This window comes from Ambystoma mexicanum, chromosome 9, assembly GCF_040938575.1.
Source record: "Ambystoma mexicanum isolate Mex_15411 chromosome 9, UKY_AmexF1_1, whole genome shotgun sequence".
NCBI classification, from domain to species: domain Eukaryota; kingdom Metazoa; phylum Chordata; class Amphibia; order Caudata; family Ambystomatidae; genus Ambystoma; species Ambystoma mexicanum.
In genome coordinates this window covers 382813175-382837213 of record NC_090931.1, presented here as the reverse complement: position 1 = coordinate 382837213, position 24039 = coordinate 382813175, and the positions used below count along the sequence as shown (strand labels likewise).

General features: G+C 45.0%; 1 protein-coding gene across 1 annotated transcript in view; it reads left to right on the top strand.

The window, feature by feature from the left end:
- Window positions 1-24039, top strand: part of LOC138488099 (myeloperoxidase-like) — a 106228-nt gene that overhangs the window by 43287 nt on the left and 38902 nt on the right. The window contains exons 4-7 of the mRNA XM_069614854.1: window positions 883-1058; window positions 6415-6535; window positions 8218-8347; window positions 15214-15420. Of these exons, the coding sequence (XP_069470955.1) occupies window positions 883-1058; window positions 6415-6535; window positions 8218-8347; window positions 15214-15420 (634 nt within the window). The remainder of the gene's footprint in view (window positions 1-882; window positions 1059-6414; window positions 6536-8217; window positions 8348-15213; window positions 15421-24039) is intronic.

The window sequence follows — 24039 nt, the reverse complement described above, 5'->3', positions numbered from 1 at the left end:
TGCTGGACACACCTTGGATGTTCTCATCTCTTCAGACACCTCCATCTATAATCCTCTCACTACTCCTTTCTCCTGGACTGACAACTTCCTTTCTTCTCACTTTAAGCTTCCTGTCCCCTTGGCAAAGGCCCACCCGGCACTGCCCCCTTCCTCGACTTATGAAGCAAGTGTCTGTGGCCGCCTTTGCCGCCACTTTCTCTCCCCACCTACTCCTGTGGCTTGACTCCCCTGACAGCCCTTTCCAACCTCCATCTTTCCATCTCTAAAACTCTGGATATCCTTGCCCCTGTCATGAGGATCTGCCTAAAGCCTGGCCGTTCTGAAACAAAGTGCTCAGTAGCTGTCAGAGGATGAATCTGAAGCGCCCCACTTGGATTCAATCTGGCCTGCCTGCTCCAAAGGCAGAAGACTCCATCTTCTCCCAGAAGAGGGTCCATATTCAAGCCTGCATCTCTGTGGCCTCTGCAAGGAGCTGGCCAATCCTGCAGTATCTACCTCCTACTCCTTCCCTGGCCTTCTGCATGGCTCTGGCTTCTCATTTCATGTGTACTAGTTTAGTGGTGGTTACAGCTACACTCCTGATCAGCAGATAAGATTGCAGTGAACTCCATTATGACCGCTCAACTAGTGCTTCCCCCTCCCCCCAACCCAAGCAAACATGCAGGTATTTCAATCTAAAGGCTTTGTGGGAAGCTTGCAATGCTGTCACTACATGTACAAGGATTTTATATATGAACCAATAAAAGCACATCTGCTACCCACAGTTGGGATCATATGGGCGTCACACTGTTCTGTTTCAGCACTGTTCATGGAAAACATTTAATATGAATTTAGAAACACTCGTTCAACTCTAAATTGCTTTTTTTTTAAATATTCTTTCAGTTTGAAGAACAAACTTAAGCAGGAGGTCTTGTCACCATCTGACATCATGGCTCTCTTCAAGCAGCCTGTGGCAGGCAGCAGGACTGCCATCCGGGCAGCAGATTATATGGAGACCACATTCCAAGTGTTGAAGGAGAAAGTGAAGCACTCCTACAAGGGATCCTACAATATCACTGGTAAGAGACTAATGAGTGTCTCTGGCAAAATACTGATCACTTTCAGCCAGTAAAACTGGTCAGAGCAACCAGTGAACCTCTTTTCAGTATATCTAAAGGAATGGGGCTACAACTCCAACGAACTGAAGGACAAACAATAAAAATGTTTGTCGAACGAATAGGATATTGAGACTGCAGTAGTCCGGCAAGTGACACAAGCCCAAGGTTCACTTAAAAGAAACTTTTCTAAATAGGAGGCCAAAGTGCTTCTTCCTTATTGCATGTGTCCACTTTTACAAGAGCTTTTGTATGCAAAAATATTCAAAGGAAATCATAGGAAACTTGATGCATTAATGATTAGCCTTAATGGGTAGCCAAAGCGTTTCAACCTGAAATCACTAGCCTTCTCTGGGGCTAAAGTCTCAATAACAAAGAAATTACAGTGAAACAAATAATACATGAGCATAATATTCGATACATTACCAGATATTAGTGTGAGCATGTACCAGATTGATTGTTGTATCCAGATTTAGATTAATTAGCGAGCACATCAAGGAACCAAAGTGGGTTTTTACGATGTAGGGGAAACAAAATATGCATCAAAAGCTACCATTTAGTTTATTCCTAAAATCTAATTTCATAATAACCAGAATTACCAAAAAACAGTGCTCATCACCGTGTCTTCTATATCCTCACCATGTGTTCATGCGTCGCCCCATCACAACCCTTAAAAGACCTCATGTAAATGTCCCATACTAATTGGGACAGGGGACAGTCCCAATGCTGTAGCATACAAGGCAAATCTTCAAATTACTCCACTAGGTACCTCCTCATATTGATACTAACATTGAAAGAAACACCTGCTACCTTGCTGTACCAGCTTTCCAAGTATGGTAACATATTACATTGACTACACATTAATTGACTACACTTAACTGAGCAAATGCTAAAATCCAAATTGTCGGTTGTGGTTAATTTTTAAAACCTGCAATACTCGGTGGAGGCAATGAGTCTTCAAGTGTCCTGTAACCATATAATTTGAAAATATTTCAAATGCCATACAAACCTATGCTTGATAAACAATATGTAACAAGCCCACAAGGCTCGTCAGTGTCGGTACACATTACCTGTATATAGGAGCCTAGATGCTCACAATGTGGTTTTACAAAGTTCCATCTTGTGACATGCAATTTAACTGGCTTGTCCAGAACACCTACAACCTGTAGGTCAATCAAAAAGATTGACCCTTAATACAGAAAAATCAATAACCAGCTGAACCATCACCTATTACAGCCAACATGGTGAATTCCTTTTAATTTCTAGGTAAATTCAAAGATTTTCAGTGTTTAGGTCTGTAGTCATAGATCCGTATTGCAGTGTCATTTAGCTCTGCAGTACAGAGTAACCATCCCTTATTCTGTGCCCATTATATCCTAGCAAAAAAAAATGTTTACTATTTGTTCTGGTAAGGTCCGGAATGCAAATTTGTGACATACCAAGCTATTATGTAACCCTTCAATGACCTTCTTTATAATTAGATTACTTATTACCTGAGCCCTAGTTCTCTCTAGGCTTGACTACTGCAATAGCCTTCTCCTGAATCTACCCTCTTCATCTCTGCGACCCCGCCCCTGCTTAATCCAGAATAGGGCAGCAAGATCTATTCTTGGCCTCAAGCCTAGGGACCGCATCTCCTACCGGCTGCTGCACGGATTCAATTCAAATGCCTCTGCATCAACAAGACTGTCTCTGGCTGGGGACCAGGCTATCTGCAACGTGCGCTTTCTAAAATACAGCCTCCCCTTTCCTCTTCATCTTGAGCCGGAACTCCTCAAGACTTTGTTTTCACTTCCTCTTCCCACCTCTGCTAATCTGTCACGGTGATTGGTGACCAGGACCCTTGTGTCCTTTGGAGCCCTGGTATCCCACACCCAATCCCCCCCTTTGCCTACACACAGCACACGCCTTGGCACCCACTGGCTGCTGCCACTCTAGGCCTGCACTTGCCTACTTATTGCAGCTCAATGCTCCCTAGCACTTCTGGACAGTTACATCTGCTATTCACCCACGAGCATGGACACTCAACTCACCCCACCACCCCCGCTTCTATCTGCACTTGCACGTTCTGAATACTCAAGTCTTGTCTTTATCCTCCAGTGTATGCATGGTTTCAATCCCATGATCCCTTCCTGTTGCCCTATGGGGGCTTTGAAACCCAATTATAAGCACCTAATGTTCACAAATTAAATGAATACCACATCATTTTCCCAATCCTTTTAAATGCTCTGTGCCTAGAGTCTACTAATATCGTAGAGCTCCTTTGCTCCATCCCTCGCAATTACAGGCTGTGCTGCGTTAGATTCATAGGGAAAAGCGCCACCATTTTGTCAATGCTACGCTGATGCCACAGGGTTGTGATGTCAGACGCTGAGCGTCCGTCACAAAACATTGCCATAAAACCACACAAGTTCTGTGCGTTGTGCGCACCCTACAAGCTCTAACGTTAGTAGGCTCATTCAACGTTTAGTAATGTTACCGAAGCAGTCTTATGATGTTGCCTAAATCCAGCATAAAGTGCAATTCAAATCCAACGAGGTTGCTGCTAATTTACCTGCAAGCCTTCTTGTGACAAGTGTAAATTGGAAATGCACTTCCTTGTTGGAACATCAAACGTGCTCTGCAAGCGTGCACCTTGGCAATACTTTTTATATATATATATAAAAAAAACAAAGGCCCCAGTCACCTGGTAAATGTGCACTTGCATAACTTGCACCTTCCTATGACTGCACCTGATGCCACAACAATACATGCATGCACCGTAGTGTGCTACCTACTAGGAGGTAACTTAAGGTGCCCAAATACCAGTCCTTCTCCCACCATGATTACTCATGGCACCCCAAATGTAAAATCTAATGTCAAGAAATAGGTATTCCCTAATAACAGGCCTGCAGTTTCTATATACTAATCATGATTGTGATGGCGCTGGCTGCATCCCACAGTGTTAGCTAAATGACTAGATACCTAAAGCATTTCATTTTAACTGGTATAATCAAAGTATTAATCTAATTGAACCAACCTTCAAGCATTTACATCATGTAGATATACATTGAGACCTACTACCTAGTCGTTGTCCATTGTATACTTGGTTTTCGTTAAATACTATAACTGAATTCTGATAACCCTAAAATCTCAGGCAAAAATGAGATGCAAAGTGTCCCATGTATATCTAATTGTCATACATGACTTCTGAAATACACCCATTGGTAATAAGATATTATATACAGTGTCAAGTACTATATCTGAATTCGGATATCACGAAGATATATCACTTATTCCTGCATCAATTGGATGCAAAATATATTGTATGTTACAATACAAATGCATCAAGCTGTAACAGCATAACTACCAGACAATAGTTCAGCAGTCAGTGATTATATCAAACTGTTGAATCCTAATTCATAAATGCCCCATCTCATGGTTTGTTGAGGCCCTCCAACAGTCAGATATGTACAGATTGCTTTAGCTTCAGTCTTTCTGAAATCTTTTTCTGTATCCCTCTCTGGGGCCTCTTATCTGAATCGTATGTCAGCCTTGTTGTGAATTTGACATTCCTGCCAGTGGACAGAGGGGCAACCTAGGATGATCTTTATTCAAGGCACTCAGATGTTCCCTTATGCAAATTCTGAGCTCATGAATTCTGCTAGTAATGTAGTATAGACCGCAGCAGACACAATATAGTATACACTACAGATCTTCAGTTCTTCTTTCATGATGATCTTGATGCTTTTACATTCCTGCGTATATTGGCACATATTGCACGTTCCACATTTATAAAATCCCTTTAGATTATTATGCAACCAACTCTTTGCAGTCTTGTTTCCATTTAGACCAGATGGACTTGGAAGTGTAGGCGCTCTAGTAAATACAACCTGATGTCTTTTCATATAATTTGATATCTGGATCCAATGAGAGAATATGCCAGTGTTCATGAAATTTGATATTTTTCTGCTTAATATCATTCACACCTTTTTTGAAGCTCTAAAACATGTTCTGGTTTAGGTTCAAGTAAATCATTTTGATTTAGACAGGCACTCTTTCTTTTGGCTCCTGAAAGTGTATCTCTTATACCCTTGTTCGCTAAATCTACCATCCAATACATTACATTCTTTTTCAAATTCTAGTAAGTCCCAACAGTTTCTTCTGCCCCTAATGGTATTCACGGAGTGGTATATTCTTGATCACACTTGGTTTGACAGATACTTGCCAAAACTTACTGGGGTTACTTCTGTAGTTTCTTGACTGTTGAAGACATGATCATGCCATCTTTGATATATTAATGTACATCCAGAATGTACATTTCACTTGTACATTACCTGTGAACTGAATACTGCAATCATCGTCATTGAGAAAACAAATTCAATCAAATTAGTTACCTTGCCAAATGAGAAACCTCATTGAAGTAAGAGTGTGTTCTGAATATACAGAAGTGTCCTCAAAGAACCCCATAAAGAGGTTGGCCAATGAAGGTGCATAATTTTCCCCTTATGGCCACCCGTCTGTGTATATAGATATATATCTATATCAACATTGTTGCGCAAGATATAATTGAACACTTATTTCAGCGTTGTAATGTGTAGAAAGTAAGGCAACAATCTTTAGTTTTTTCTATGGTCTGTTGCTTCATGCTCAATGAACCTGCATAAAGCCTTAAAATCCAGTGTTGCGAATCTACATCCCAACCAAATTGTTCCAATAATTGGAGTAGTTGCAATGCATATTGAGGTTACAAATTTATATATGCTGTGCCAATTCCCTGTCCTATTGGAATGCATCTGTGCGAATTCGTGGGCGCTAGAATCTGGAGACCTAATACACAATGTGTGGTGGACTACAGAAAAATATAACCATATTGGTTATAAGCTCAGGGGTAAAGGCATTCAGCAAACAGCTACTTTCTCAAGTAGTAAGAGAATGCGTAATACCAATGTAGGATTGCTCCATACAGGCAGGACTGGATTTCCAGAACATTTCTCAACTCCCGATAGTTTAAATTTATTTGCCAGATACCTTGCGAAGAGGTAACCCCAGCTTAGTCCTTTTTAAAACTCGGAGGAATTACTACACTGTTAATTTTAGCTAGACCGACCTCTTCAGAGTGTCTTCTGGATAGCCAGAAGACAATTTAGTATCACCAGTAAAGCATCAAATTAAAGGTGAGGTTCATTAATAATTTTTATAAAAAATACATAAACCATGATTAGGCAGTGTCAAACAAGAATGCACATGGATGGAATGAGTCGGAAGTCTTGTGCTTATAGAAGGTGCCGGAATTAAGATTATCACTGATGTAACATGGTTTTATTTGGTCCTCTTCCAGATATACTAACTGCCGAACAGCTACACACGATCTCCAAGGTCACTGGGTGTGCCTATCAATCTCTGCCCATGGTCTGCCGCAACAGCCGATACAGGACCATCACTGGGGAATGCAATAACAGGTATCCATTATCACAGTTTATTTCATATGCATCGATTACACCGTCCACTCTCTACACCGTCAACTCTCCATTGGCTATCAGCCTGCTTGTCACATACCAACATCTTTGATTGGCAGCAGCCCTGTGTTAACCTTCATAGCAATTATTCCTTTTGTAAAACACTTCATTGGACTGTCCAGGAGACACTGGGTTATCTGATTATAATCTTTGGGTTCTAGCACATAACTGAGTAAAGGAAAATATCTGCAGCATAAATCTTGCCACTGGAAACAATTACCACATTCAGTAGAGTAACTTTGCTGAAACTGTCCAGGGGGGCTTTGGCATCCAAAGGAAAGGGGCCCCTGCCAAATGAGGGGGTCAAAATGGTGTGCCACAAAACTTGAGGCAGCAGACACCCTTGGCCCCCCCCCTAACATTATACCCTTGACCACATTATTCTCAACCTACACCATTCACTAATATACTTCTGGAAGGGTTGGTTCTCCTACGCCTATATGATAACATGGGCTCATTGGAATTCCTCTGCATCTTGATGGTGGACTCTGACTTTAGAGATCTATTTTTGGATTAAAAGGCTGCCTGCCACTTTCATGTAACCCATGTAATCGGTACAGCTAAGCCAATCTCATATAGTTGAAATGAAGCGTACTTGCAAGCACAGCAGAATATCTTCTGGTGACTACACCATCCACAGAGAGCCCCTATATGGTGGTGGTCCTTTGCCTGTGATTTGCTTTTTTCCTTTTATGGATGAATCAGTGTATCATTTATATGGAACACTGAAGAGCTCCTCACATCCTGGCCCTGATGACCACTGCTAGAAATGAATCAAAAGGTACAGGGCTAAGGAGCCGAAGAGCGAAGCATTGATCTGAATTTACAATGCTTTCTGGAAGTCTGAGGTGGAGTTTCCAAACTCAGACCCTGCTCGGGAGTCTCCTACTGGAGAGCCTCTTATGTGGGTGAATTGAAGTACAGATGGCCTTAGTGATTGGGAAAAGATGTGACCCTGGATTTCCCTTCCTCCACGGAGGAAGAAAAGTTTTGAAACTTTAAATCTAGATATCCAGAGCAACTGACGCGAACGACCGGCAAGTGATAGGATAGCTATTCTTGAGGTTACGAATTATTCATGCTGTGCCAATTACCTGTCCTATTGGAATGCATCTGTCGGTGAATATTAAGGGTCCTTGAACCTTTTAAGCCTCATCCTCCCTGTCTAACATTATGGCCTTCTGCAATCTCATAGAAAACGGGACCACATTTGGATCTACAGTGTCAATTGCATGCATGTGAGCTGTATGTCCTTTGATTGTCCCGGGAAATGACTCCACATTAGCACAGAGAATGGCTGGTTACAATTCCAGTATCTCTAGCAGCACAGAAGACCAGTACAGTTAATCAAATGTCTTGATATTTCAGTAAAAACCTACGTTTTAATGCAACTTTACAATTTTTCAACATTGCATTCCAATGAATTGTATGAGTTACAACAATGTCATTTTAGTGCTGAGTCTCAATGTCCACTTTTTTTTAAATCCCAAATTATCCTTCCAAGCAGCTTTTAAAAATCTGATGTAATTAGCATTAGAATTGTGGACCTCGGATCATAACTGCAATGTTGCTTGCTTTTGGATTTTGTCTGTTGTAGAATTTTATTTTGTGTTTCACTGTTGCAGGAGAATTCCCAATCTCGGAGCTTCCAACACTGGGTTCGCTCGTTGGCTTCCGACAGAGTATGAAGATGGAAATTCTCTTCCCAAAGGATGGGACGAGAGAAGGAGATACAACGGATTCCCACTTCCTTTGGTAGAGTGGGGGGGTGGGTGGGACTCCAGTGAGACGGGAGATTGGAGTTCTGCTCTGTCACGGGAGGGTGGGACTGCTGGAAAATGGATAGCTGGGTGCACTGCTAGAGAGTAGCGGGGATGCATTCATCAAAACAAAGTATGCAGTTTTACTTCAGGAGGGTTTGTGCTCACATTCAGATTAGGAGGAGAGTCGTCCTCTTACCGGAGGATGTTAGCATTGTGATCATTTTTCACCAAGCGGTGTTCTTTCCCCACTGAATAACTTTATATTGGTATACTGTCCCTGTTAATAGTTGACATTTATCGGGGAGAAGTAGGGTTAAATGTAAGGCCCATTCTGCCGTTTTTCCTGGGGTGGGTTCGAAAAGGGTGTATAAGCTCTTTGACCCCATACAGGAAGTTAATGTTTTACTTGCACAAATCAAGGTTTCTGTCTGATTTGGATGGTGAGTGGGTGGAAGTGCCAGTCCAACAAAATGTTAATTCCATTTGTGCAGTCCAAAAAATAGAATGCAATTAACAGGCATAATTGAATGGGGGACGAGTGTGCGGTAGCTTGTGCAAAAGACAAACCTAGCTCACATACCAGGTGGCCTGCAGAATCCACATGTAGAGGATCCACTAGCCATTGCCTGCCTCCCAGTTGGTTGCTCAAATATAACGGGCAGTACTGGTTGACAGGTGAGCAATATAAGTACATACTGCCCCAGTTGGTAACCAGTCAATTTCAGTAACTAATGTTGGAGAGCATTTAAATTTCTGTGCTAATTCCCTTGAAACTTTGAGACCCCCAGCCCTTTTGCTGGTTTTAATTTAATCATAGTCCCCCTCATGTTTTACCTGATTTAGATTGTGGTTTTTCAGTTTTTTCTGACATCTGCTTTTTGTATGGTGACCCACGGCACCTTCAGTGCAGTGTCACTAAGATCCTTTACATTTATCATAAGTTTAAAGACCCCTTTCTTGTGTCCACTACAGTTTCCAAGAACAGTGAAGTGAAATTGCCCTTAACTACCTTTTCTTTTTGTAGGTCCAGCACACACCATGTGATGTGCTGGTTGGTTACCTAGTATGCCCTTATTCTACGTTCTCCTGTAACATTTTTGTTAGCCTCACTACTTTATATGGCTGGTGGCAGTGGTTTACTTTTTCATTCCATTGGGATTTTCTACCGCAGGCTGAACCCTCAGCTGCAGTACAGCACCCATGGGTGACCATTTTGTCAAAATGGCCCATGAATTCTTTTTTCGCCATTTTCTGTTTGTGGTCTTTCTTGGGGTTTACTGACTGGTTTGAGCCCTTTCTTTATCATGCCCTTGGCTGGCTTCTGCCCTGAAACCTGCCTCTGGTTCCAGTGTCTGGAAGGACAGGATGTGAGGGAGGCTCCCGACACACACCTGTCCTTAGTCTTTAGGAATGCTTGAATGCAACTAGTCATGATTGGCTGGCTGTCCTTTTAGGGCAGCCACCCCAGCTGTGCATGAATGGGAGAAACCTGCTTAAAAGGTGAGTGCTTTGGGACTACAGCTAGTCGACCACAGGAAGAAACATCCAATGAAGAAACTGAACGAAGCTTGCTACAACCTCCTGAACCTCTGAATTTGCCCAGTGAAGCCCTGCTGCTGTGCCGACCTCCTTTTTCACCTCGACGGAGAAACTCAGACGGAACGACTTCTCCCCTTGGGTTAGTGGGACAAACTCCACTGGACCACCATCCCAGACTTGCTGTCGTTCTGTTGCTGTGAGCCAAATACCAAGGGTCTAGTGTCCGTAGTGGAGTACATGGCAGATGTTGTAACAAATCCAGCTAGAAGCTCCAGGAAACCTCCAAGGCCCTCCAGAAGCAGGACCGCTTGATCCAGTGTAGGACCAAGGGAGCGTAGTCCAACTGGTCTCCAAAATCCACATCGGTGCTGAAACTGCAAAGTGCAGCTGAACCAAAAAGAGCCCATGGCTGCCAACGACCTCCCAAGTATTGCTGCAGGAGCCCACCAGACTCCCTCCCTCTTGTCCCCACGACTGAGGCTCAGGAACCAGGGTCTGCACTGCTGTAGCAAGACTGAATCCAGCTGGACCACCCTTCTAACCAGAGGTACTGTTTAGGCTTGGGGTACTTGCCTTATTACCTTTAGCCATGCTCTTCTCACTTGGGAATTGCATTGACTCCTCGTTTATTTCAACTCCCTTCCCACAAGTTTAACAGTTTGTGACCTACAAGTGATTTTTCTGAACTCAAACTTTGTGCAAGACTCTGATCCTAGAAGTGCATCAGATCCATAGACTGTGTGCCAAATGACTTTGGCTGTCCTGGCTCCCTAAAGGCACTCTTCTAAATACATTAACTTTGCTATTGCTTCTCCCTCATAGGTGGTAGCTTGTTGTATACTGGTACTGCTGGGAAAGGCTTATCTAGACTTCATTGGAGGATTTAGTTGTCCTCACATTTACTGAAACTGTGCGAAGCATTTTACTTCAATCAACCTTTCCTTTTTACAACTCTGAATCTACAAGTGTAACAGTGTAATATATAAATGCAAATACTAGCCTTGTGATTGAAGTCCCCTCCATGTGTACAAGTGTGTGTGAAGCATATCCAAAGATTATTCACTGGCTTGTTTGATTCTGAAAAGTAAGTTTGTTTCTATTGTTACAATCTTACCTTAAAGTATGCTTATTTAAAACTGACGTTAAATAACTACCTGAAACCTTGAGTGTAAGTGTTTGGCTACTTGGATTTACAGATTTCATTTGTACAGCTCACATTTACTCCTGTTGCGATAGGCCTGGCTGCTCAGTCACACTAACAACTTGTGTAGTATACCTATATCAAAAGGTGGGTTACCTAATAACCAAGCAGATGTATTGTGTAGTCTCACCTTTGTGTAATATGCCCAAATTAAGTTCAGGGGCCGATGGAAATTAGGATACCCTCATTAAGAGTATTCACTGAATATGCCACGTGAGGGGTTGCACCTCTTATCGGAGGATATTGTCCATGCTGGTTATGTGATTATGGCACCTAGGCAGGGTGTATACATCAAATCTGAGGATCCCAGGTTGATGGAGGGACTATTGGCAGTAGAAACCAGAATGTATTCTCCCCAGGGTTGATAATATCCCTGAGACCTTCCACCCCTAACAAATGGCAGTCTCCAACTGGGGGCCAACACCAGCCAATCCAGGCTAGGTCCTTCCTGATGAGGGAGAAGACGTGGATGAGGTGGATTCGCCCGCCCCTTCACCTGTGGCTGGTTCAGGAGGCGCAAGTGCTTTTCTGGACCCTGACTGGTTGGCCTTGGTATGCCCACATGAGTTCATATGCTTTCAGGAAACATGGGCAGTGGCACCCATTGAGATGCAGGGCTTAAAGGTGTTTGTCAAAGGTTCCGGAGGAAGACCGTGGAGGGTGGGATTGGGGGGAGGGGTGTGGTGGGGTGGTCGACTCTAGTGGCAGCAGGGTCTGGCTGGGAAGTGTCAATGAGTGAGAAACTCTGCAGATCTGCAATTGATCCGGGGCAGTGACTTGGAAGGATTGACCATTCTTATCTTCAATGTATATAACCGGCCTTACAGCACTAACCAAATGGGGACTCTGGCTTTATTGCACGATTTGGTGTCCAGTAAGTTGCCTGGTCCCTTCCATATTGTTGGAGAAGACTGCAACCTCCTGTTCAAGCCTCTTGGAGAACTGGGAGGAAGTGGACGTTGCCTGGGTGATCCCTTCTGCGGAATCAAGTTTTCCTGTCCGGGCACAGAAACCTGCGTTGGAGACTGTGTAGATTCTCCATGATTTACATGTTAGGGTCTGCAATGGAAGGCGTATCGAAGATTGGCCAAGGAAGGATACCTTCTTTGGCTTTGTACGCTTGTCGAGGATGGACTATGGCCTGGTGATTGACTGGGGTGAGAGATGTTTTTGAACCTTGATCATGTGGATAGTGGCCACAAACCACTAGTTGTAAAACTAAGGTGGCAGGGTAAACTGGCAACTGGAATGACTGCAGTGCCAATAGATATAGCTGGAAACAATAGTAGGATTGTCAAATGGAATAACATTCTGACCCAAGGACTTAATCTACCACTCAATTCTCCCTTTTATTGAACACCCATGACCCCAGCAGGGGATAAACTAGGTATTGGCTGATTTGGCCCATGCTTCTCTATCCCAGCAACCCTATCCAAACAGAACAGGGAAGAAACTGGCATTATTCCTGCAGGCAGACCAAAAAGGACCTTATAACTTACCTTACTGGGAGAGGGAAGTGGAGCAAGGTGATCCTGCAAGTCAAAAGGGATGCATACGAAAATGCAAGTCTAGGAAAGAGGAATTCCTGAAATCACAATGGGAAGTACTTTCTGGGGTCTTGTAGCAGATTGCAAAGAGCAACAATAACAGGCTCCATTGTATGATCACTGAAGCAGAATGGTTTTCAAATGTGTGTTTTATACCGTGAGTAGTTTCCTGACGCACCCATTGCATTAGAAGGTTTGATAGAGGCAGGCAGGTCAGCTATCCAGACCGTATTGGGCTGTCTATCACCACGGTAGCAGTTAAAGTCTTGGCAAATTCTAAAGGGAGGCAAGCACCTGGACCAAACACAATCCCTATCGATATTCTGTAGTATGAGCCCAAAATTTGGGCACCAATCCTAGCAAGGTCTTTCCAAGCACTGGCTAGCTGCAATGATATCCCGGTGAAAGGCAGAAATGGTACCCATTTACAAAAAAGGAAGACAGAATCTTGTTAACTACAGGCCTATTTCACTGCTTGATGCTACAGGAGAATGATTCGCCACGGTGGTGTTACAAGACTTGCAACAGTGGGTTAACGAGGAATGGGTTGATTTCCCACCTTCAGGCTGGATTTCAATAAGGGCTACGCACGGTAGATAGTGCTTTCGCCTGTCAACTATACCCCAGATATGTACCATGCTGAAAGGTATGCAGGTTTACGCTGTATTTATTTTCCTCCAGACAGCCTTAGTGTTCCAAGGGCTCGGCTATGGCAGGTTCTCTTGAGGTGGGTGGTCCTGACTGAGCTGGTATCCCTGTTCGCCAAGCTTTATTGAAATAACTCAGTGGTAGTGATGTGGGGCTTGGGAGGGAAAGCAGTTGCAGGTCAAGATGTGTGTGGCAGGATGTGCCCTTGCCCACTCATGTTCTGTCTTTACATAAACTAAATTATCCTGGAACTGGTGGCAGAATGTACCAGTGAGTTGGACCCTCCCAAACTTGGAACTGATGTCTATCCAGCGTTAATTTTCACGACTGTCCTGCTGGCCACCTCACCTACGGGGATAAAAAATGTTCTGGAGTGTTGGTGTTCACAGTGGGACTGACTCTCAATAGGTGCAAGACTTAAGGTCCTTGTGTTCAGACCGAGAAGAACTAAACCTGTGGCCCTTCGCCTGGAGGTCGATGGCAATGTATTAGAACAAGTTACATACAACTATCTAGATGTGAGGTTCAGATACAGGCTCATGGGCAGCCCAGACAACTAGGTCACAAACCATCCTTGAAAGAAATGGTGGTGGCATTAAAACTTGGTTTCCCATGGAGAGGGAGCAGTGTGACAGCGACATTTATGCTATTCAGACTGTACCAGCTGTACTCTATGGTGCAGAGATTTGGGGTCACCTTAAGTGTCCCAATCTAGAAACAGAAAACATATTCTGAAAAAATTGCTCTGCTGGATAGCTTCCCTAATCCCCTGCTTCACATGGAATGTGGCATTGATCCTATTATGCACCAGCTGGCATGGAATGTGGTTTTTTTTATTTTATTTTATTACACTGGCTCACACGGGTCTCATGTGCTTGTCAAGTACAAAGCTGCTTACAAAGATCTGATGAATTACCCTGGAGGCTGTTCACTCCTATGGTCGGCTCACGGTAGGCAACATCTTAAATTGGCAGGCATGGGCGAACTATGGCATGACCCAGACAACTCTTGTGGTGGTTCTAAAGGAGACATTAAGCAATTCGTTAAATACGGGATCCAAGAATGTCTTATTGCATCATGTCTTAATCTAAAGGTAGGCTTGGCATACCTCTCTGAAACCATCCTGGGTGGAGAGATCTGAATCTGGTCTCATTTCTGGAGTTCAGTACTGGTACACTACAGGTTGCATCTTTTACAAGACAATGGAGTGGTAGGAATACAGAAACCTGTCAAATGTGGTTTAGAGACTACACATTTTCTATTTTGAGTGCTACTGTGGTTTGAAGATTTGCTACCTCGGTTTAGAAAAGCATTTGTGAAAACCGCACAAAGTGATTTATTTGATGCAAATCTACGGCTGTAGTGAGCGCTTTATCCTTTGTTGCAAAAATCTACCATGCATGGTTGCCTAGGTTGTTGCCCTAAGGGCTTATGCTGGCCTGTTGCAGGCCATTGTACTATATTATGGATTATGCATTTATGATTTTGTTCATTGAGAATGGATACTGAAATGTTTCACATTTTCGCGATGTATTTGTGTGCTAAAGGCAAATCTGGAATGCTAATCGGGCAGTAAGCTTTATTCGGCACTCTGCAAACCAGCATGCACACAAAAGCAAGCCCTTACCAATTGTGCACCTAGGGCATGGAACGCCCTAGCTCTTCACATGCACACTTCACCCTTGTTCAGCTCTTTCAGAAAGAGCCTAAAAAGATGTCCCGACTTCCCTGCCGTCACTACTCTATCCTAATCTTCCTATCCTGAAACCATTTTGGAATTTCTGCCTCACCTTTTCAACATTTGAATGTAAGGCACTCGGGCCCCACGGGTAGGGCCAGTGCTGCACAAATAAAGAGGGTTGTGCTACTATTTATTGTAAGTAGATAAACGGGGTCATAACCAATTTCTGTGCTTTATTTCAGGCTCGAGCCCTATCAAACGCAATTGTCAGCTTTCCAACGAACGAAATCACACTGGACAATGAGCGGTCACTCGCCTTCATGCAGTTTGGCCAGTGGACTGACCATGACCTGGATCTTTCTCCGGAGACTCCAGCAAGAACCACCTTTGCTGAAGGCTTGGACTGTGACGAGACCTGTGTTCGAGAACTTCCATGCTTCCCCTTGAAGGTATTCTGCTGACTAATGTTTCTCGCATAACAGAGCGAGCCTTGTCAGCAACTGACACTGCTCAAGGATTTGTGCATAGTCATCCATTGTACCAGTCGGAGAATTGTTGACGAGCGATCAGATGATTGCTCTGTTAAGTTATACATTACGTGTTCTAATAAATGGGCCATGACTACCAGTTAACTCACTACACCTTTATGGTGTCATATTTACCCTCCTAAACTCTCCAGAGCTTTCATCTCTATCATGTGGTACTCGTAAAACATGGGTATAGATGGGTTGCTATTAACTAGGGGATATATTGTTCCACAGGGTTCCAAGTCATCTGATAGACAGATATTTAATGGCGCATCCCCTTACTGTGACATCACAGCAGTGGAGTACAGAATCTCAAATCATATGGCATGGCACTTGAGTAATAGAAAATAATATCTGAAAATAACTGATAATATCTTCCAAGCACAGCTGGCTGAAGATGTGTCTCGGCTGGTGAGGTACCTTTTCAGTATGACGCTTGAAGGGCCTCTTCCTTGCTGCTGGGAACAGTCTGAGGCACCTGTGATGTGCTTAAATTATAATGAACTCTGAAGAACGCGGTGAGGTGGTTAATAGCCCACAGGGAACAGACTGACTACATTTCCTGCTGAAAACGGATCAGTTGTTTATTCTGGTGCTAATGTCAGGGAAACTTGGAGGAAAAAGGCAAAGAGGTGATAAGAATGTTGCTGAATACTGGGAGAGGGAGGTGACTGGCCTGAGGGGGCCAGCAAAGCCAGCCTGTAACATGTTCTGCACACATTCAATGCCCAAATTAGTGTTTCTGTGAACTGCTCAGGGACCGCCCAGAACCCCATAGCCCATTTCAACTGAAAGCTGTACTGCTTTCAAGCCATACACAACTATACAATTAAGCACTTTCGCCTACTCTGTGCCCCCCAAAGGTTTGGCAACTCAAACGCTGAAGGCACTGTATGTTCAGGTCCCATTGACTGAGAAAAGCCAAACTGCTTCTCCATTTCTCGTGCCTGCTATCCACCCTGGATGCGCCTGCCTGCAGTGCAGACCTCCTCCAATCTAATGCTGATGCAACTCTCATTTCACTTGTTCTTCTAATTGTTAAATGTCGCTAGTTTTTTAAGGTTCGTTGCTTTTGGGTATTACCCAAGTTGACCGTGGCTCATTTGACCGAATTTAGGGAAGGGGGTTTTTACCACATGTGGGGGTGGGCTTGAGTTGATAGAGGGCTTTGCTGGGGTTCTCCCCCCACATATGTTTGCGGTGAAAATTACCCCAAAAGCAAATTCGGTCTAATCGACGACGGGCAAATGCATTCAGTCAAACCACCCCAATCCTTTTTGGGCACTCTATTCAAACTTGTTTGCATGGCACTTGAACAATCGCTTGGAGAATTGTGCACACATTAATCTATGCAACATATAGAAACTATTACACCGGGCTATCTGATCTTACATTTCAGTCTTATCCAAGGAGAACGAGTGTGCAGACCTTCACGTTATGCATTTCTTCCAGATCGGCACCTTGATAATCTTTATCGTCCTCACTGGTGGAATGCTAGCATCCTGGCAGCCAATCAGGAAGCCGCCTTCCGGGCATTTCTGCTGTGGCCAAGGATCCTGATGGCTCTCAGGATTCCGCCTGCTATGCTGGCTGCTGCCCCTGCCTTTCCTCACACCCACTGCAGTCTCCGCTCCCCTCAGCTGCGGCTGGAGTCTACATAGCCCGCCCCTGGACCCCTTTGTACTTCCTCATGACACTAACCTTGCCCCCACACCACCTCTGGCTGCTGAACAGAGAACTCCCTCTGCAAACGGGGTCGGGCTGGGACAAGAAATGGGCCTGGTCACCCAAAAAAGTGGCCCACCCCTTGCCTCAAAGTGGGACACCCCTCGCGACCCTTTAACTCGACATCACTGGAAGTGATGTCATTTGACCCCTCACCAAAGTGACATCCTGGGAAGCAATGAAACACGACCTTTCACCCCATAATAAAACAGGAAGTGGCATCAAATGGCATTGTTCCTAAGTACATTAAATTACTGTGAATCCAAGCAGACGTCCAAGGCCAAATGATAATGTTATTGTATGGCACTTACGCTTAATTTTTTTTAATGGAACAAATATGCATACAATATCACCCAACCTGTGTTGGTACTCATTTATCGACCTAAGAAAGATGAAAGGCTTTTTGAAAGGAAATGTGAATTTCGTTTTTCCAAACTGGCCCAGACATGGCCAGAAACCGGCCCCCACTCTCCAGGGATGATTTCGGCCCGGCCATTGGCCGAAAGACTGAGGGGCAAATCCGACCCTGTCTGCAAATCCCCAGAGTGTTCCTTGATTGGCAGTTATGTTGCAGTGGCGTTTTGTTCCCTTTCTCACTTTATTCCCCAAATCATGCGCTTCCAATAGTAGATGGCCCATTAACTTTATTGCACAGAAGCCCTTGGATGTTTTCTGGATGTTGGGACTGAACTCCCTTCTTCCCTAGCCAGAAGAGTTGTGGTGAGAGATCATTAACGTGGTAGGCAGGACCCTACCATAGGGAGTACTGGATGTTTTGAGACTTGGCCCCCTTGCTCAGGCACAAACTTGGCCTTCAGGCTCCTAACATTGTTTACTCCCTGGAATCCAGGCAATAATTGTGTAAATATACAGATATCCGCTTCCCATAAACGAGCCACTAGTCTAGCACTCACCTGCTGCTCCCTCAATCCAAGAGGTATGGATACGTTCATCTTGGGGTGGCGCTAGAGAGCCCAACCATGATGGTGGCTCTTCTGTGAGCTCCACGTAGAGCTCCTGAAAAAGCATTTGTGGTGGCGAGTACAACACTAAAATCATCCACTGAGCAGACCCCAATTCCATGCTGTGAATTGGAGTTCATGCGAGGTCACCCTGATGCTGTGGCGTGGCAAAGCTTGAGCAGGGCAGTAACTGAGGAGGAACAGTGGCTGGAGGGATGACAGCAGGTGGCGCTTTATATCAGCAATATCTATCTCCAAGTTGAGTGATTAGAGGACCTCGCGCGCACGTGCCTACGCCCCCGGACGGTAGTGGCGCTGCCCGGAGGAACCATTGTGGGGGTTGAAAATCACGATATTGGGGAAGATCGGCCTCGCAGAGCCAGGCCCAGCAACAGTGCCATTGGTTGCAGGCGGAGCGGCAGCTAATTCACGGAGGGACTAAGAGGGAGACCAGTAAAACTGTGGCGCCAACGGCCAGTGAGCAGAGGTGAGCGCCCTGTGGGGAGTCTGAGCTGGGAGTGCTCGCTGTGCTGTTCTGAGCGGGTTGCCCTGTAGGGGCTGGCGGTGCTCAGGCCCCTGCCGTGGGGCTTCTGACAGCCCTTTTCAATCCTTGCGAAGTGGGAGTCCCTGGTGCCAGCCGAAACGGAAGCAAGGCGGGGTGCGGTGGAGGCAGTGTGGAGGCCATCCTGAGCACCCAACAGATCGAGCAAGTGTGCAAGTCAAGCTGCTCTGTAGAACTTGAGCTTCTAACCCCACACCCCAACGACCCTCCAACTGTGGCAAAACCCCTTGCTCAATCCACCCTGACCACAGGAAAGACGGTCATCAAAAATGGTGAAGGCAGATGAGCTACAATGGAAGCTCCACTTCGAGGGCGGCACTTCCTCCAAGCCGTTCAGACCACAAACTCAAACAAAATCAACCAAAATAATGCCAGAACCTGAATAGAGCGTAGCCCAAGTCCCAGAAATGGTTATCCGTGAGGTCCTGCTAGACCTCAAAGCCGGCATAGGAGGCCTTTATTCCAAACTCCTCACTATCCTCCAAAAGTGGACCTCTTGCAACACTGACTTGATCAACACGGTGACAGATTGGACACCATAAAACAGGGTGTCGGCGCTAGAAGTCCAAATGAAAGTGGTAACAGCCACAAATGAGGACTTTGAGGGGAGATCACGTCGTAATAACATCCGCCTGGTCGGAGTGTGAGCAGCAGAGTCTTCACAAGATGGAAGATAAAGATCTTTTTGGAGAAACTTCACTATCCCAACTGTTCATTGTTGAAAAAGCCCACGGCATTCTTGCCACGTACCCGATCCCAGGGGCAGCCCCACGGCCACTTATTGCAAGGCTGCTTAACTATAGAGATCGCGACACCAATCTCCGACTGGCCACAGAAAAGGGGAACTGCAATATGAAGTAGATGAGCTTCAGATATAACCCTTCGTTTCAATGGCGTGTATAGTTGTTTCTCTTAATTCTGCACACACCTTCATAACTCATAGGAATGTCCGTTTCTTCAGTTATAGCCTTCCCCTCCCTTGTGAACAAAGTGCAATTATATTTTAAATTAAGTGCCACCAAGTCATAAGGCCTAGTTCAATACGGATTGCCCCTATGGGTACTTAGAAAGGCAAGTTTAATATAGACCGCTACATTTTCCCCTAAGATATTGAGCCATTTTCTAATACTATTGGGAAGCAACTCAAGACCATTCGAAATCGAGGGAATGACTTTGGTCCTGTAAAAATCAATCATAGGTAATAAGGAAAGAAACTGAATTTTCTCTGGATTACCTTCATTTGTAGAATAAAAGCCTCTATTTTCACTTCCAATTTTTCCTTCACAATAAAAGGCTGCATTTTGGTTGTAAAGATAAACCCCAAATAAGTTATGTTTTCAATTATTTCAACGCAAAGTCATAAAAGCCACAACACACAACAATTCATGAGCATAAAACATGGCAATCACCCATTAAAATACTATATAATCGCATCAGTTCATCATATCAAGTCTTAGTGTAACAGCAAATAAAATACAGTTCTTACTTCCAACACAAGCCAAAACCACTCGATGGCTGCGGGACAAGGCTATGGGAGGTCTCCTTTTCTTCGCACGTAGCCTCCATACTAACTTGAGGTAGCTACTGGTTGCAAATATAACAGGAACCTCCGAAGAATCTAAACACATTTTCATAGCTTCACTGATAGTTCTGCAGCCGCGACTTACAAACAGCTGCTTCAGAAAGCGTTTCCTAGTGGCTTTGTAACCGGGCATAAAACATTAGGTGGATAAAATCCTCATCGAATTCGCTGCATAACATGCACTTTGCAGACACTCCCGGGTTCCATTTGTGTTGGAGAGCTGCAGTGGGTAGAATTCCTAAGCAGAACTTTAAATACATGGGGCCTCATTACGAGGTAGGCGGTAGCCATGGTGCTTTTAGCTTTTAGCACCATCATAGCTACCCCCTTACTGCATTCCATATCCGGCTTGGCGAAGTAGGGACTTACTGGGTCATTCCAACCTTGGAGGACCCAGTAAGTCCTCATTCAGGAAACCATTCCCATTCGAGCCCCCATAGGGCTCAATGGGGATGGAGATAATAATTTGTGGTACCGTTATTGGCTCTGAAGTCTCTTAGCGGGTCCTGTCCTTAACACCTGGTAAAACCAGGTGTTGAAGGTGGGACCCGCTAAGGGAACTCGTAGTAGGGCGGTAAGGGATTACCGCCACCGGTCTCCCTAACGGTGCCCGGTATCCCTTACCACCCTACTCATGAGGCCCATGGACTTCTCTTGTTTGGGATATAATTCAAATAATCTTCACAGCCCACATGTACTTTTATGAGGTAGGCACCCAGGGATTCAGAGGCCCAGGATTTCAGGTCAAGGTTCCAATCCCCTTTGGTCAACATAGCCCTCTTCACCACAGCCTTAGACCGAAGGTCCATGACAGTTGCATTCAACCAAAGGTCCCCGTGCCCACATGTCCCCAACAAACATTTGACATGGGTCACCCATTTCAGAGCCGTGACAAGACATCCATCACCTCTCTATTTTTGGAGCTTTACACTTGTCCACAATCGGACCCAATAGAGCACTGGCCGCAGTTGACATAAACCTGGGAAACCCCCCCGAGGATTGTGCCTCTTGCAGACCAATCTTGCTAATTTATGAATAAAATATTCACCAAAATTGTGGCTAGCCGGCTGCTAACTCTGATGCCCATGCTGCTACTGGCAGATCAGGCGGGTTTTATACCTGGACGGAACACATCATTCATTATTCGTTTGTTCAGAATCATAGAGGCCCTGCAGCCCTCGACTCGGGCAGTCTCCGTCCTTTTAGATGCAGAGAAGGCCTTCTGGCCATACCTCTTTGTAAATTAGGGCTTAGCTCTTCATCAAACTAGTCTCACTTCTGTACAAGAATCCCTCTGCCAAAATTGTTCTAGAAAGGACGCGGTCAGCAGAATTCGAGATGGGGAGGGGTACCGGGAAGGGCTGCCCTCTGTCGGTGCTGCTCTTCGCTCTTGCGGTGGAACCTCTTGCTGCGTGCCTCAGATCGAATCAAGAGGGGCCTAAACCTCAGACTACACAAACTAATCATCTCTGAACCAGAAGTCAATTTGAACCCAGTATTGTGGGAGGTCCTTGGGTTTGGGGTATTCTCAGGACTCAAAATTAACCATAGCGAATCAGTGGTGGTGTTCCCCTGACAGCAGAAACCAGGGAGTTCCTGGATGAATTTGAGTTTCGGTGGGAATCCACAGGTGAGATGTTTGGAGGTGATGCTCTCCTGAAACCATGAAGAGTTGGTTTTGAGACAATTACGGGAATGCCATTCAGGGACTCGAGAACTAGTAACAAGGTGGCAACACCTCCCTCTGACACTTCTGGGTTGCGTATCCATTGTGAAAATGAAATATTACCTTAACTCCTGTACCTATTTGTCAACATACCATTGCTGCTGTTGGGTGGCTTCCTCCTGCGCAGCCTAATCCTAGATCTACTATGGGCAGGGAAAACAGCAAGAGTAGCTTACATGACACTCATACAACCAACGTTCAAGGGAGGGTTGGCTCTACTGGATCTAGAACGCTTTTATTGAGCCGCACAGGCACAGTTCCTTAGTCACTTGTACACCGCACATTTTATCTGGCCGCACGTTCAGATTGAGTGAACTCTAATGACAGGTTGTCGGGGAGCTGAGTCCCACTAAACACTGTCCTGATCACGTCCTCGATATGGAAAAACTTGGCAGAAAAAGGGGGCATCTCCGGCCAATAATCCTCCCAGCGGGATACATCCCAGGGGTGCCCATAACATGTGAGCTGGTGTACCTGCAATGGGCAGACAAGCTGAGTATTGAGACTTTGGGGGACCTGATTACACAAGGCACGTTCAGTACGACCCAGTAGGCCAGGGAGCAGACTCGGCTCTTAACTCATTTGTGTATTACCGGCTCCGTCACACGCTCAAATCGCACTCCTCTACGGTCCCAATCCAACCACCAACATGGCAATTACTACATGGGGTAATCCAGTCTCAAGGGGAGGGCCGACAAACCTCATAGATCTACAAAGACCTGATGGGAGACACGACTAGCACATTAGAAACTTCGAAGAGGAAGTGGGAAGTGTCTCTGGAGGCTTCCATTGAGGACTGGACTTGTATACTGCAACAGATGCAAAAGGTTTCCCTCAACTCTAGATACAAACTTATCCACTTTCACTTTGTCAACCAGATATACCACACTCCAGCCAAACTGCAGACATTACCAGTCCATTCCATAGGCTGAGGCATGCAATAGATGCAACTGCACCCCGGCAAACTTCCTCCACCTGGCTAGGGAGTGCCCGAGAGTTAACCAGTTCTGGACATAAGCGTAAACCAAGATCTCACAAATAGTGGAGATCAGCTAGAACTGGACCCTTCATTGCACTGCTGGGGTGCACCAGAGCCCTACATCCCACAGTGAGATTGGCAGGACTAATCTTGGTATTGGCACGTAAGTTAGCAATGACATGGGGGCAAGGTTGCCCCAGTGCAAGACTTTGACTCCAAGATGTTGTGTACTGTCATGCCATGGAAACAGCGTTCATCAGAGCATTACCAATTCGCGCACGACCCCCAGACATAGGGGCTGGGGGGGCATTACATGAACTATATGCCGACAACCGCAGACTGCTAAAAGGTGGGAAAACTGCAAGAGTCCGCCAACTTCTTCCTTTTAGAGAATGTATTTGGTTTCTGATGTTCGAGAACATTGTCATTCTAATATATGGTGGGGAAGACCAGACACCATCTTAAACAGTCCATCACATACCAAAGTCCCTAGGAACAATAAATCCATCGCTATATAAATCACACTGGCTTCACTTAAAGCTTGTCCCTGTGTCTGCTAATCTCCACCTTCAAAACACCAATCATGCAGCCTCCAGGCTTAAGTTTTCAGTTGCTTATTAAAAGGTAGCAAGATCATCCCTTGCTCTGCCTTTAGCAAATCAGAGCTTCACCTTTAATACTCTAGTCATACAACCGCCACAGATTCTGTGCCCTCCCCTTCATAGGATCATTTCTACGTCTCTACCCCAAAACGCACCAAATGGAACCACCCTCATGGTATAACGCACCCTCCCCCCAACTCGGAACATTCCTGCCCACCACCTTTATTATCCAAGCTATGCACCCCCACACACAGGGCCCATGCCTTCACCTTCACATAGGATCCCTTTACACCTACCAATAGAATTGTCATCATAGTGTATGTTCTTCCAGAATCTGATAGCAGGAGCTCCTATATTACTGCCTGCTTGAATTCACTAGCCCCACAGGACCTCTTTCTTCACT